The sequence below is a fragment of the Scylla paramamosain genome, chromosome 1 (assembly GCF_035594125.1).
Source record: "Scylla paramamosain isolate STU-SP2022 chromosome 1, ASM3559412v1, whole genome shotgun sequence".
Taxonomy (NCBI): domain Eukaryota; kingdom Metazoa; phylum Arthropoda; class Malacostraca; order Decapoda; family Portunidae; genus Scylla; species Scylla paramamosain.
The window spans coordinates 8002501-8018686 of NC_087151.1; the positions used below are offsets into that span (position 1 = coordinate 8002501).

Below are 16186 nucleotides of genomic sequence, written 5' to 3' on the forward strand. Positions count from 1 at the left end.
TTTATGAAAATGGTCCAGTTACTTGCTGTCAGGATTATGGTAAAGCTTTTAAAAGGACTTTGGGAGGAGGTGGTTGGGTGGGGGAGGGGAGTTCTGCAGGGACGCACTTCATCTCTCTCTCTCTCTCTCTCTCTCTCTCTCTCTCTCTCTCTCTCTCTCTCTCTCTCTCTCTCTCTCTCTCTCTCTCTCTCTCTCTCTCTCTCTCTCTCTCTCTCTCTCTCTCTCATTCATTGGTTTCGTGTACTTTTTTCTTTTTTTCTATTATTTTCTATTTTCTTTTATCTGTTAGTCATTTAGAGTTCTTCCATCCTTCCTTCTGTCTCTCTCGCTACGACTTCCTCTGTTTTTCTTTTTTCCTTACTTTCTATTATTTCTAATTTCTCTTTACTAGTTAGTCAGTTAGTATCCTCTCTCTCTCTCTCTCTCTCTTCTCTCTCTCTCTCTCTCTCTCTCTCTCTCTCTCTCTCTCTCTCTCTCTCTCTCTCTCTCTCTCTCTCTCTCTCTCTCTTCTCTCTCTCTCTCTCTCTCTCTCAGTACAGTTGCCGCCGAGACTCAGGTGCTCACAGACTCTTCGCCGCATCGACCCTCAGCTTCCAAAGATCATTATCGTGCACATCATTTTTCTACCTCATTAGCATCTGTCATCCCCCGCTGACCGAGGGCGCGGCTCCTACTACCCTCATTTCTCCCCTCCATCTCTCCCTCCAGCGTTTGTAATTTAAGCAATCAATTATGAAAGACGACCTACAAGCAGCTTCCTCCCTTCCCCTTGGTTATTATTTCCCTCAGCTCTCTGTGTTCCTTGAGGTGCAAAGGCGCAGACGCTGGATATTCTCTCGGCTGATGGAATTGTGTTAGGATATGCGAGTGAGAGGCTTGCTTGATTGCACCGTCTGAGATGAAGCCAGAAGCAGTGAGAGATAGAGAGAGAGAGAGAGAGAGAAAGGGAGAGGGAGAGGGAGAGAGCAAAGGATGACAGTCACATTTAGTCTAAAATACACAGAAGACAAAGAAGGACGGAACTTAGTGTGAGAGAGAGACAGAAAGGAGAAAAGGGCAGGCAGATAAACAGTGAGTATGAGATAAAGAGCGAGCAGAGACTAGAAGAACAGTTACATAGACAGTCTATGAGCTACACAGAACTAAAAAAAAAAAAAAAAAAGGAAGGGTGGGACACGAAAAGAGATAGAAAAGAAAGGAGAAGTGGATAGACAGCAAGAAAGAAAGAGACAGGGCAAGAAGAGACAAGAAGAACGATCACACAGACAATAAGACGAATACAGACAGGCTCACAGACAGAGGCTCTATCACAGCTGCACGTGGCATCATCTGTGCGTCTGAGGCTCCCGCGGCGAGACAAAAGGTGAGGCATTGGCGGCAGCACGGGGGTCGCGCGCACCGTGGAGACAAATCAGAATCACAATAATAAGTAACCTTGAGGATGACGTGCCTCTCAGGAGCGAAGCCGCAGGAGAGGCGTGGGGCGGCTTGGGTCTGGAGATGCGGAGGACCGGGGGAGGGAAGACAAAGGGACGGTGGTAGAGCGAAGGATTCTCTCTCTCTCTCTCTCTCTCTCTCTCTCTCTCTCTCTCTCTCTGGAAATTAAACTGGGGATGAAGTAAATGCTTTCCAGAAGGAATGCCAAGACCTCCCGGCTTATAGGAATGAATGCTCGACTCGCCCGCTCGCTCTCGTGGCGGCTGGGAGGCAGGGAGGCAGGTAGGGGGGGGAGGGAAGCGGGTTTGGTCCTCTGCTTCTGCTCGGGACGATAAATATTCAAGGCTCATAGTTCTTTATCAACACGACGCCCACCGCTTGCTTGCCGCCTAACTGCCTTGCTTGCACCCGCTTACCCACTCTCACCCACGCCTCCTCCGTCCTCTGCAATGGTTCATGGACGCCTGTTTTTCTAAATTGCTTTTCTCATGGTCTCCTAGAATGGTCGCAGACTCAGAGCTACTTCTTCGAGAGGTTTTGTGGAGAGAAAACCATTTGGAGAAGGTTATGATCCATCTCAATCCCTCTTCCATCTCACACATACAAACACACACACATACACACACAAACTTTCCTTTTTGAACAAGTCATCGTCTATTTCAGTTATTTTCTCACCAGTCTATCTCTTCTTATCGCCATCAGATGCAGAAAAAAAAAATGCGATAATTTCTGACGTTCCTTTTCCTCGGTTTCATTTACGCAACTTAAGCATGTTCATCTCTTTCTTATGTAAGACGGGACTCTGGGCTTAAGCAACAAAAATACTGTAAAAGAGGACCACTGAAGTAAAAAAAAGGGCCCAGTGAAATAGAAAAAGAACCACTGGATATCTGTTTATTTCTGTCTTTGCTAGTTCAGTGCTTAGTTCTGTTCTTCTTCCACTGCGTCATACAATCACCTCGACGTTTTTCCTCACATTTCTTTACACAGTTCGAGTCAGTACTTCCTTCTCTGGTTTAAAGTCCATGTATGTTTTTTTTTCCCACGATGCTGTCTGTTCTTTTCACCTTCAGACACCAAGGTATGTGATCACCTCTGACGTTTGTTTCTTCTCCTCAGGTTTCTTGTATTCAGGTCGGTTCCTTTCCCTCGAATTGTTAGTTTCTTCTTCCTTCGTCAGATTCTTTTCTCATAGAGCGGTAGATGAATGGAATAGACTTAATAATCTAGTTGCTAGTGCCGAGTTAATAGGAAACTTTAAAAGATTAGACAAATTTATGATGATAGATGGAAATAAGCACGTTTTATATACGGGCTGCCACGTGTAGGCCTGATGGCTTCTTGTAGCGTCCCTTGTTTTGTGACGTTCTTATGTTTTCATCTGCCAATTCACTTCGTTTTTTCCTCGCCTCTAAATACTTGTCAGGATTCTGTACATTGCTTTTAAGCGGAGCATTGTTGGATATCACTCCTTCCCATGTTTTCTTATCTTCTTTCGTTGTGTTTTTATCTCCTTTCGCAAATAAGCAGAACGTCTCCTTTGGGTTCAATTTTCTATAGCTTCTCTACTTGAGTGCTTCTCCTTCCGCACAGGTTCCTAATATAGATCTTCCCCTTTCAGATAGCTCTCCTTTTTTTTTTTTTTTTCTCTGTTTGGCAAGTTCCTCCACTTCAGGAAAAATTACTCCCTTGAAGTAGAGCAAATAATTCCAGGCAGCTCCTTCACCCATGAGTAGGTTTCATTATTCCAGATGTCGTACTTAGATCCTGCTCCCTTCTTCTTAACTTCCAGGAACGTTTGTCTCCTTGCGTCCTCTTTTATTACTATTTCATTCTTTTGCTAAACTCTTTCACTGCCACGGCTCTCCCTCAGGCTTAATAAAAAACTTGTGGTGCAAGTTTATATAGGTTTCGTAATTCCAGGTGGATGTATTTGGGTCCTGCTCCCTTGTGTCACTCTTGACTTCTAGCAGTGTTTGTCTTGCTTCCTCTTTCATTACCATTCCACTTGTCTCGCTTGACTCTTTCGTCGCTATGGCTCTTCCTTAACTCTGATATAAGGGTTATGGTGCAGGTATATACGAGCTTACTGTATAATTATGAAATCACCACTGATAGCAAAACGAGTGATGGAGTAGTTGATATCTTTTAGGGCATGAAATGATGTTTTCTTCCCAATAAAATAACGCAAGGTTACTTAATAAACAGGTGCCGTATTGCCATTAGCACTCAGATGATTAACAATAGAAAGTGCACCTTATCATAAACCATCCCATTAGAACTTGGAGGGGGTTCTGTTGTCTGCTCCTCCTTTGTGTTCCTTTGAGATTTAAAACCTTTGCGTTAACCTTCGAATAAGTCTACAAGTTCACTGATGTTTGCTCGTCCTTTGTGTTTCTTTGCGACTACAAGCCACAGTTCTAAGCCTCATGAAACTCTAATAGGTCTGCTGCTGTTTTGTTCCTCCTTTGTGTTCCTGTGGGGTTGCAAAGCACAGTCATAACCTCGAGGACAGCCACGTCACGCCCACACGCGGAGGAAGGCGAGGGGGAGCTGCCTTGTATTGACGAGAGGGAGGCTGGCGGGAGTCATGTGGAGGCTCTTTCTTCTTTACGGATATTCATTACAGTTCACAGGGTCTTGCTCTCCCCCTCCTCCTCCTCCTCCTTCTCCTCCTCCTCCTCCTTCTATTCCTCTTCCATCTCTCTTCTTCTTCTTCTTCTTCTTCTTCTTCTTCTTCTTCTTCCTCCTCTTCTTCTCCTCCTCCTCCTGTTGCTTTGTTACCTCATTTCTGTTTTTCTCCTCTGTCGTCCCGCATGCTCTCATTATCCATGTTCGCACTCGTTGTCATCTTTAATTTATCCTTTAACTCATCAACGATTTTTTTTTTCATTCACTTTATCTATTCATACATTTGTTCACTCTCACTTTCGTTCATTCACTTATCCAAGGTTTTTCTTAATGAATTCATTTCGTTATTCATTTCTTTACATCCATTCTTCTTTTCTTTTTTTTCTTTTCTTTCTTTTCTGTCCATCTGCGTCCGTGCGTCAGTCTGCCTGTCTCCTTTCTTTCATCGGGACGCATTATGTGCATGAGCGTGGGTGTTCCTCACTCTCATGATTCCTTTCTTGTCCAACTTTAGCTTTAAAAAGTCAATAATTCCTTTACTCTTCCTGGTGGACTCCTTCACTCCTGCCCTCTCCCACTCAACCTTCTAGAAACTTGATTACGTGAAGAGGAGAAAGAAGGAAAATTCCTCCTTCGTATAGTTATCCTTCGTGAGAGCTAAAGAAAACTTTCTTTCCTGCAGGTTCTGATGGGGGTTTTGCTCACTGGAGGCGACCCCAAAGGTGATTCATTGACATGAACCTGAGATCTTTGATAAATCTAAGAAAGACTGGCTTGGGTTCCTACTTTTTCTTTCTCATCATAATTCTTTCCTTTCGTTCTCGTCTCTGTCCTCGTCCTTGTTCTCTCTCTCTCTCTCTCTCTCTCTCTCTCTCTCTCTCTCTCTCTCTCTCTCTCTCTCTCTCTCTCTCTCTCTCTCTCTTCTTTTTTTTTTTTTTCATGTTATTCTGGGTATGGGAGAAGGTGATTTTTTTTATCTTCTCTTTTTTTCCTTTTCTTTTTTTTTTTCTTTTTTTTTTCGTTCTCGTTCTCGTCGTCGTCCTCTTGTCATCCCTGGGCTGGACAAGGCAATGGTCTGGCATAGGGCTGACTGGGCCTTGGTGGGGATTGAGGATTTAGGGCAGTGGAGAAGCGGTGGGGGGCAAGGAGAGCGAGGCTGAAAGATCGACGAAGGAGGAAGACGAACGCCAAGGGGACGCTGTTTTGTTGGTCTTTAAGTGGTCGCAGTTCCTGGAAAGCTGACAGATTGAGTACTCGTATTATTCTTCTGAGTTTATCCTTATTTTTTTTTTTTTGTTGGACGGTTTCTGTTTCGATAGGTTCTTCTTGTTTATTTATTTATTTAGTTATTTTATTTATTTATCTACTTATTTTGTTTCGGTATCAGCAAAACAGTTGTTTGGCTTGTGAAGTGAGGTGGGAAGTGCCTCTATCCATATAAAGGTTGTCTGTGCAAGATGTGGGAATGGCTGGTGGTATTTCTTGCTGTCATTTAAGAATATGGATTCAGCAGAGTGTACGTCATTGCATTCAGCGTGTTGCTTCACACCATTTGCCTTTCAGATCCAGCTCCTCAGCTTCTAAGGTGTACGAGTATGTCTTGATTGCTCCTCCATGACTAATGCTACACTAACCCCCTTGCATTGCAGGTGCTAAGATAGAGGCCGCGGCAGCTGAGCCCGGTGTGGTGCGTCAGCCGGAATATGAGTATCCACTTCTGTTTGTCTTCCTCAGGCGTGGACCACCAGCGACCTCCTCACTCTGAACATGGAAAGCTTGGCACCGGCGCCACCCTCCAAAACCAGACCTCCCAACCCTCAGGGACGCAGCCCCTTGGGGCACAGGTCATGGGAACACAATCTATGGGAACACAGTCTATGGGAACACAGCCCATGGGCACACAACCCATGGGAACACAATCTATGGGAACAATGGGAACACAACCCATGGGTACACAGTCTATGGGTACCATGGGAACACAGCCCATGGGAACTCAGTCCATGGGAACACAGCCCATGGGAACACAGGCCATGGGGCAGCAGTCCATGGGAGCACAAAACACTATGGGTTCAATGCAAGATAATCATAAGAAACTAAGTGGCCAAGACCTTTTGAATCAAGCCCGAGGGACCATGGATAAAAAGCCCGGGATAATGAGACAAGGCTCAATGGGGCGTGATCCCCCAGGCCAGCATGGCGGGCTTAGTACAGGTGTCGGGGGCATCAGACCCCAAGGGCCAGGGCAGGCCAGGATGGGCCAACACGGAGCACTGGGCCAGACGTGGCCCTCCTCTCAGGGGCCTAATGCCCCCACCTCTCAGGGCATGACGGGGCCGACCACACTGCCTTCTGGTGCTCGAACGCAAACAACAAGTAAGTTGCCAAGGTGCCAGTAGCTGCAAATACATTTCTCGAGAAGCTGAAGCACGCTGCCTTGCGCCGCTGGTGAGCTTGGTGACTCCGCCCTCCAGTTGCGCAGTAGAAACATTTGCCGCAGTAACTATTTACGCACCCCGGCTCCTGAAGCCACGTAGACCATAAGGCATATCTTCTCTCTCTCGCACGTACTGCCCACTCTCCTACTACTAGTTGATGCACGACTGTAGCTCTGCTGGCTTGGTATCGGTCCCCCTGAGTACCGCCAGCTGTATCTTCTCATCCTACACGACACTCCAGGCTGTAGATACTTGTCCATCCTTCAAGTTGAGTAGTTTCTCAGCACTAACACTTGATACCACTCAGAGCATTCGTAGTTACTTAGTTCATCTTAACAGTTGACTAGCTTTTGTAGTTCTTCCCTTTACGCCACTCCCTGCAACAGTGCCAAATAAAGTAACCCATTATTATTAGTCTGAAAAGAAAAAAAAAACTTGTCAAATAAACACTAGAGGATAAAATACTTACTTGTAAGCCCATTAAAACACTTAAAAGCAAAGCAAACCTGTGAATAAGATGATACGCACAGCAGTAAATTGTTTAGAGCTCATTAACTAAAAGGTCCCTTTGTCTGGGCTGTAATTCTGCTCGACTTGTGACCTTCCGTGTCACTCCTTCACTGCCCCCAACCAAGTGTTCTCCCTCCACTCCACTCCACTCCACTCCCCGTAATTGTATGTGTGTGTGTGTGTGTGTGTGTGTGTGTGTGTGTGTGTGTGTGAGAGAGAGAGAGAGAGAGAGAGAGAGAGAGAGAGAGAGAGAGAGAGAGAGAGAGAGAGAGAGAGAGAGAGAGAGAGAGAGAGAGAGAGAGAGAGAGAGAGTATTAAACTACACTTCTTAGAAGATATAATTCATCATGTTTGCTTAATGAATCTAAAAATTCTATCACGCTTACACACACACACACACACACACACACACACACACACATACAAAGAGAGAGAGAGAGAGAGAGAGAGAGAGAGAGAGAGAGAGAGAGAGAGAGAGAGAGAGAGAGAGAGAGAGAGAGAGAGAGAGAGAGAGAGAGAGAGAGAGAGAGAGAGAGAGAGAGAGAGAGAGAGATGCTGGTTGCTTTAAAGAAAACTTATGAAATGCTTCCTTTGTTGAACTGATGAAGTAAAGAAGCATTTCCTTGTTTCTTATTGTATAGATATGAAGTCAATTAAACTTTTATGAACTTTCTAAATGGATAGATGAAAATAATTATGATGATGGTGATGATAACTGCAATAGTAATAATAATAATAATAATGATGATGATAATAATAATAATAATAATAATAATAATGATAATAATAATAATAATAATAATAATAATAATAATAATGATAATAATAATAAGAAGAACAAAACAATGATGCGCATTAATAAAGGTAGTATTAACAACATAACGTAATAATGCTAATAACAACAATCGCAGTGATAACAATTGATGTAATAATAATGATGCTACTGTATAAACTAACACAAATACTAATGCTAATGAAAACTAATAATACTCCTACTGATAATAAAAATAACAATAATGATAACAATAATTATATATATATTATACTTCCATTGCTATACCCAGCATGCACTTTTTTTTTACTCTTTCCCCTCTTCGTGTTTATATTTTTAAATGAATCTTAGTGTTGATTTTTTATTCATGTGATATATATTTTTGTCTCCTGGCGCTAGCACTCAGTAGGAGGTAGTGCCAATCCATGTCAGCCAGAAAGAGGAATAAAATTTTTTGCTGAAAGACTTTAAGTGAAGTAATGATGTGTTTTGTTAGAAATTTTTGTGAACCAAGTATTCCGTGAACGACCTGTGACATTTCTAGTAATAAATGTGTACGTTTCCTCTCATGTGTGTGTGTGTGTGTGTGTGTGTGTGTGTGTGTGTGTGTGTGTGTGTGTGTGTGTTTGTGCTTGACTGATATTCTGGCGCCATGACAACGCAGTCCCGTGACGCTGCGTTTATGTGCAAGCATGGACTGATTTCCACATCACGTTTTCTCTCACACTATGGCACACTGACACCGCCAGACTGACAGCACCGCCCCGTGAAGGGTTACTGGTGTGTGCGTGTTACACTCATCACTTCTGGATAGGGTTAGGCGGGGAAGGCTAGGTAAGGGGTGGGTTAGCATGTGCATGAAATTGTACATACACACAATTCAACCCTTCCTTCACAGTCACTTTCACGTGCAGTAGTGGTGCAAAAAAATGACAATATTGAGTTATGGCGCTAACAGAAAGGTCGTGTATTGCGAGAGAGTATTACATTAGACGGCTACATCTCTCATACAACAGAAGGCTCTATCTCTCTATCTTATCATCGAAGTAGAGTACAGTGGGCATATCATGATTACCTCAAGGAGCATTACGTGGGTGATGACACGGTGGATTATTAATTGCGCAGACTGCAGGCACCGCTGAATCCAATAATATACTCATGTAGCTCGTATGATTTAATAAAGAGGGTTATTCATGACTTAGCAAGGAGCTTCGTGGCTAATTTAGGAGTGGGTGGTGGTGGCGTGGTGAACTAAACCCATTTCTAAACTAAAACTGACAGGTTATTATACTCGTGCACGAAGGTCACTTGTCACTCGTCACTCGTCATTGCGCTTTCTGATGAAGGAGATATTGAAAGATTCCCGCACGAACCAATTGAACGCTTATTACACACAGCAATATCGCGGGTAAATTACGAAGGGCGAGCGTACTTATCAGTTTGACATATTACGTATCAGCCAGTGGTTCAGGTCGATAGGCTCCTGTGAAGTGTGCAGGGGCAAGGCTTGTGAATCAGGCGAGTTAAAAATAATGATCCTCTTGGGAAAAGCTTACAACAGTGACTATGCAAAGAATTCGTCCTACTCGAGATATCTAACACTAGAAGCTGTAGATCTTTTTATGTAAGAATTTATGAAGGAGAAAGGCAGTCATAAAAATCTGGACAGCCACTGAGAATAGGCGAATGTTGAGTGAATCTAGCAGAATTGTAGCTTAGGAATGGTAAATAAGACAGGGGAGATGGAGTAGATGAAGATGGGATAAATTCTGATGTTTTGCTAGCATGATTTAGCATAGACAGACAGAGGTAAGTGGAGAAAGTTATGGGAGGTCTTTGTCCTGCAGTGGGATGATAGAGTTATATTTGATGATGAAGATGAGGGGCGGCAAAAGGTGGACTGCGGTAAAAGTGACAGGTACATTTCACTATTAGTCTAATTACCACATATGTATATATTATTTAATTTGGAAATATACCAATGTCACTAATGTCATAGCCACTGCCCCTCCTTGTGCACTTCATACGTAGCGGCAGGACATTAAGATGGACAGAAATTTACACTAACTTTGGTGTTCATCTTGGCCTGATCGGTAGGCTGTCATCCTCGCATTTTCATGAATATCCTGCCACGGGTTCGATCCCCGCTGGATATCGTTCATATCTAAGTTATCTCGCCTTCCTGTAAGTTTGTCAGCGTTTTTATGAAGTGCCCAAGGGAAACATGCCACACGAGTGTAGAAAAAAAAAAAAAAATCTGAATGCAGGATAAATTTTCAGGCATGAGAAGCTTTCGTCTGGGCCAGAGATCGAACAGCTGTCCAGAATAGAAAGTAACGTCATTAACATCGGGACTATAACAATCATCAGGTCCTAAGGTTGTTGAGGTATCCTTGTACGCCGGTCATTAGTGGTTGCAATAAGAAAAATCATTTGGCACCTCTTCCTCAGCTATTATTGTGTCGCAATACGTCTTGATGTGTGTGAGTATATAGATTTGAAAAAAATCGAAAAAGTTCTGAATGTAATACCTGAATTTATTTTATTTATTTGACTGTATTAAGCTCGTGTGGAATCATAAATACTTAAAGTATGTTTTCATATTGATCTTGATCTTGAGAATACAGACAACATGGTTTTGTCCTAAGTCAAACCTTTACAACTTGTTAGGGGATAAAGGAAGAAAAGTAAAAGTAAGAAAATTAAAGAGAAAGACATAAAAAAGAGAAAGCACCAAGCACCACCACACACCTCCCCAACGGGACACGAGGACATGATAAGTTTGTAAACAATGGAGCATGAGAGTGGCAGCTTCGATTTGTGGTGTATTTTCCGTCCTATTATATCGTTGTGACTGAGACTAACGCCGCAGAATGTTGACCAGCTATCGGAACGCTGTTGTGGAGTCTTGACAAATAAGAATAATGCCCTTTATTCACGCTATGACTTATTAATACTCCAATGTTGCTCCCCCTTCCTTGAGACGGAGCTGGGAAGAGGATGAGTGTGGTAGCGGATGCAGTGAACAGGAATAACTAAGGTGCCAACTCCATGTTAACCATTTAGGACTTTGGTGGCTGACGTAGGAGTGGTTGATTCTATGGTGAACTAAAGTAAACTCAAAACTACGAGTAAGATCGACAGGTTATTATTGGTTAGACAATTGTAGCTTTATGTTGGATTTCAAATTTAACCCATGAATTGCAGTATAGTTTGGTCTGTAGTTATGCTAAAAAGACACTTCCAATTACGATTTCTGCTCATGAACTGCAGCATACTTGGTCTGTAGAAGTGCTAGGAAGATACCTCTACGTATTGACAAACTATCTATTTAAGCCATCCGTATCTGTATAAAGCTTGGGCCAGTATCAGTATTTTAAAACGCTTTGTAGTTTCATGAAGGCAATTATCAAAGACCCCGGAGATTATTTTATTTCGGGTTTTCATGGGAATATAGGCATTTTCCACCGCTGATGGTACAGAAACATTATTAAACTTCCACCAGAATCATGAAAAAAATCCCAGAAAACCCCCAATAACTTCTAGAACAACGTCGTTTCAGTAATCGAGGACAGACGCCGGAACGTTTGAGAATACCGTGCATTGTGTCCCATAGAAAACGTGTTCACTCCCCGCGGGAACGTCACGGAACCTGCTGATCGAAACGGGTCCATTATTTAAACGCTCTGCATCGATTACACCCACATATAAAGGCTGTAGGGTGTTGCCGCGGCCTTGAAACTACACAATATTGCAAGAAGGAACAAGACAAGGCTTTGATACTCGTACGTCTGCCATTGTGAGCTGAGATATATAAAAGCGCTCCCTTACCTCACCTTACCTTACCTTACCTCGCTTTACCTTAGCTTACCTTACCTTTTCATTCGTTATACAAGAGAGAGAGAGAGAGAGAGAGAGAGGAGAGAGAGAGAGGAGAGAGAGAGAGAGAGAGAGAGAGAGAGAGGAGAGAGAGAGAGAGAGAAAGGAGAGTTTAGGAGGCGTAAGAAGATAATAGGTTTCCATCCGGTACATATACACTGAAGTTACTTATTTGAATTTCTAGAGAAGTTTCTACGTTGGGCTATTTTCATATGTCGGAAGAAAGTCTCTCTCTCTCTCTCTCTCTCTCTCTCTCTCTCTCTCTCTCTCTCTCTCTCTCTCTCTCTTGAATAAATGAATGAATGAATGAATGATACGTTACGCATAAAATACGATGAATTAATGAACACCGGCCCGCCTTGTCCCTCTTCATTAGTTCACACCTGATCCAGCGCCACTCATTTAAGCGCGTGAATGAACACTTGGCGGAAGGTGATTAGTGGTGTGTGCATCAACTCTCCCCCTGACGACGCGGTGAAAAGAATCTAATTACTAATGATATAATGATAGGGATATTAATTAATACTACTAATGCAGATACTATTACTGCTTCTACTGCTACTGTTACTGCTACTACTACTACTGCTACTACTACTACTACTACTACTACTACTACTACTACTACTACTACTACTACTACTACTACTACTACTACTACTACTTGTTTTTCCTCCTCCTCCTCCTCCTCCTCCTCCTCCTCCTCCTCCTCCTCCTACTACTACTACTACTACTACTACTACTACTTCTACTACTGCTACTACTACTACTACTACTACTACTACTACTACTACTACTACTACTACTACTACTACTACTACTACTATTTGTTTTTCCTCCTCCTCCTCCTTCTTCGCCCGCCTCCGTCTCCGCCTCCTCCTCCTCCTCCTCCTCGTCCTCCTCCTCCTCCTCCTCCTCCTCCGCCTCCTCCTCCTCCTCCTCCTCCTCCTATTACTACTACTACTACTGCAGTATGGAAACACCAGCTTCATAAAGGTATCAAGTCTATATCAATGGGAAAAATGTTTTAAAATAAGTTAGTATATCATTACTCTTATGCCATAGAGCTCCCATCATTATATATTAATTTTTATAGTACTCCCTTGAAATTAGTAATCTATATAACCCTTTGTCGGTAGAGAGACAGTTTGCTGTAGAAAGGAGACGGGATAGCACTGCGGATTTCTTTTATGAATACCAAATATGATGATGATGATGATGATGATGATGATGATGATGATGATGATTAATTGAACTGCATAAAGAGGCAGCACTCATACTTAATCCCCAGGGTACTTAAAACTGGATACGGAACATGTTAGAGAGAGAGAGAGAGAGAGAGAGAGAGAGAGAGAGAGAGAGAGAGAGAGAGAGAGAGAGAGAGAGAGAGAGAGAGAGAGAGAGAGAGAGAGTCAGGTGACCGAAATCCACTTGAGAACACTTCAGTTTCCTAGTAGAGGCAATGGTGACTTCCGGCCGTGAGGTGTGGACGCGGGTTCGATTCCTCTCGATGCCAGCAGGTCATTGGTGTTTTGGATGCACGCGTCGGAATTCAGTCAGGGCAGAGAGGGGGTCAAACCAGCCAATACCGGGAGGCATGTGGGAGATCACTCTATTTCCAATACGTCTTCTTTGCAAAACAGGCGAGGGAATCCATTGCGAGTGATCAGAGAGAGAGAGAGAGAGAGAGAGAGAGAGAGAGAGAGAGAGAGAGAGAGAGAGAGAGAGAGAGAGAGAGAGATGGTTGTGGTCGGGGTGGTTGGTCATTACAGTAGGTGAGTCGTGGTGGTCGGAGCTTTGGTAGACACGAGGGTGACAAGGAAGGAATGAAGGAAAGAAGGATGGAAAGGGAGAAGATAAAAAAAAGAAGAAATGGAATTCGTGCTCCACTACCTGGTGCAAGACTGTTTTCCAGGCATTGAGTGACAGTCTATTTGGAGGAAGCGGAGTGTGGTAGGCCAGGAGGCGCGATAGAATCAACGGAGGCACATGAGGTGTTTTGTCTTCAGGTCACCTTGGTTGTCAGAGCGGGAGGGGAAGTGGTGGGAGGCGGTGCCCGCGACTCGGTGCCGCGTGCTGCCTCCATCGGGTTGTATATCGGACACGTTTCCTAACTTGTGTGAACCTTCGCCCAACCTTTTCACTGAAGCGACCGCGTCACGCACGCTCGCACGCACGCACGTCAGCCTGTGCGGTGTTTCCTGGTGCCCTGCTCAAGGTCTTAGCTCAAGTGTGACGTCTGGGAACTCATCGACGCCTCAGCCTCTTGTTTAAGCAGCCATCCTGCCAGCCAGCCTGCCCGCCTCTGTATGGCTGGCCTGGCCGACAAATCTGTGATGTTTTTATGTGTTCCCTGACGAGATCGATGGTATTGTCATTCCCAGCAGCTCCTCGGCTGCCGCCACGCTCGATAACAATATATCAATGTCGCGACGGTCACGCCAAAGTCCGTTGTGCCGGGCCGTGACCATCACCACTGACTGCCCTCACTGTCTATTTTTCACATTCATAATCTAGATGTTCTTTATCAATAAGTGTTCCATGATTTCCCTCCGCCCCTCTCCTGACTCTGCCCTTGCCTCCTGCAGCTGCTGGCCCTGGTGCCCCGGACGTGGACCTGAGTCAGTTGAGCGAGGAGGAGCGAGCCATCATCGAGAGCGTCATGGAGAAGGCCAAGGAGATGGAGGGACACGACACCCCAACCCGCCGTGGGTGAGTACCACTACTACTGCTAGTACCAGCACATGTCTTCACCTTGTATTTCCTTGTGATTCCCTTCGACTTTTTATGTAAGAGAGGGACTGATTTAGGATAACAAAAAGAAAGAAAAAAAAAAAAAAGACCCACTGAGGTGCCAGTCCTGCGTCACCACACTCAGGTGACTGATGTATCCACACTGAGGCGACTGATGCGTCAACACAAACATGATTCAGTGACCTTACACATACGTGACTCACGGGTCAGTTTGGTGAATCCATTTTCTCTGTGTGATCCAGTGAGGTGTGTGTGTGTGTGTGTGTGTGTGTGTGTGTGTGTGTGTGTGTGTGTGTGTGTGTGTATGTGCACGTATGTGTATTTGTTGGAGGCAGTGACGTAATGCCGAGTTACATAGCGGTCACTGGCCACACCTTGGCTCGCGTCCAATCGGAAATTCACAGCGTCGGGAATCACTAGGAAAGATTTAATCTCCCGCCGCGGCTCAAAGGGCGAGCCAACACTTTGCGGTCTTCGGTACCTATGGGAAAGTGCAGCCGTTGTTTCCCTTCACGCACTGTACGAGCAGGACTGCGAGATCCTGCCAACATTCCTAATCCTCGCTGATCCAAATGAGCCTGCAGATCCTATCCGCTTGTGGTTAACCTTGACATTAAGTGCAGGCTTTGCCATCACGAGGGAATAAACGCAGGAGAGTGTCGTCGTCAAGAATGGTAATGAGCCTCCTTGTTTTCTTAGCGAGGCTGTGGCTGCTGCCTCTCGCGCCGCCGTGACGGGAACCAAGCGGCAAATGTCACGGCGGTGCTTTCCACGGGATTCTTTTAGGCCGCGACCCGAAGCATTACCTAAGAGGAGAGAACACGCTGGCGTAGATAGAGGGTGACTGGCTGGATGGCTGGGTGGGTGACAGACGCCTGATCAACAAGGATATTTTGTCTTCATTTAGCTCTGGGTCACACACACACACATACACACAAACACTCAAGGGAAGGGGAAGAGGGTGAGAGGCTGGGTAGTGGATGACGGACGTCTCTAGGTCACACTTTAAAGTCCATATTCTGAATCACTTCTGCGCCGCCCTTCCACCACTTTCTAAAGGCTCTAGCTGAAATTCCACGGGTTTTTTATTTATTTTATTTTATTCTATTTTTTACGGCTGTAGTGATAGATTAACAAGATTTTTTACATTATGAACAGTAGAAACACTCTTGAGGACCCGGCTTACCATCTCTGTTATGGCCTCTGAAAACATACATAAACACGCACACACATTACGAATCTTTTTATTGTTCTTGGCAGTGATGCTTGGTGCGCCAGACCTGCTTGGTGCGCCTCCAGCCTTCAGGATAAAGCTGGCCACATTTTTCACATTCAATACTTCTTTCTTGGGGGAAGGAAAGACCTCCGCTCCAGGGTCGGGGAAGGGGTGGTACGGGGGATGTTGGGACCAGTGGGGGGTGGTGGTGGCGGGTCTGGGATCCGGGTGCGTGTGGTAAGCGGAGGAAAAATCATCGAGGCCTTAAAGATCCTGGACACGAAGGAGGAGGAGAAGGAGGAAGATGAAGAGGAGAAGGACGAAAAGAAAAAGAGGGAAGAAAATGATAAAAATAAAAACGAAAACGAAATGGTTAGTAGTTGTAGGAACAGGAGGAGGAAGAAAGGCATAATAAAGAGGAGGGAAGAGGAAAGACGGAAAGGGAAGGGTTAGTAATGAGCAACATAGAGAGGAAAAGGATGGAAAGAAGAAGAGGGAAGAGAAAAGACAAAAAATGGAAGGGAAGGGATAGTAGCTGTAGGAAGAGGAGGAAGA

At 44.5% G+C, this 16186-nt stretch overlaps 1 protein-coding gene across 1 annotated transcript in view; it reads left to right on the top strand.

Annotated features, from left to right (window-relative positions):
* LOC135099590 (collagen alpha-2(I) chain-like) overlaps window positions 1–15462 on the top strand; it is a 37158-nt gene extending 21696 nt beyond the window's left edge. The window contains exons 2-3 of the mRNA XM_064002004.1: window positions 5803–6441; window positions 14250–15462. Of these exons, the coding sequence (XP_063858074.1) occupies window positions 5803–6441; window positions 14250–14377 (767 nt within the window). The 3' untranslated portion in view covers window positions 14378–15462. The remainder of the gene's footprint in view (window positions 1–5802; window positions 6442–14249) is intronic.
* Window positions 15463–16186: the final 724 nt, after the last annotated feature.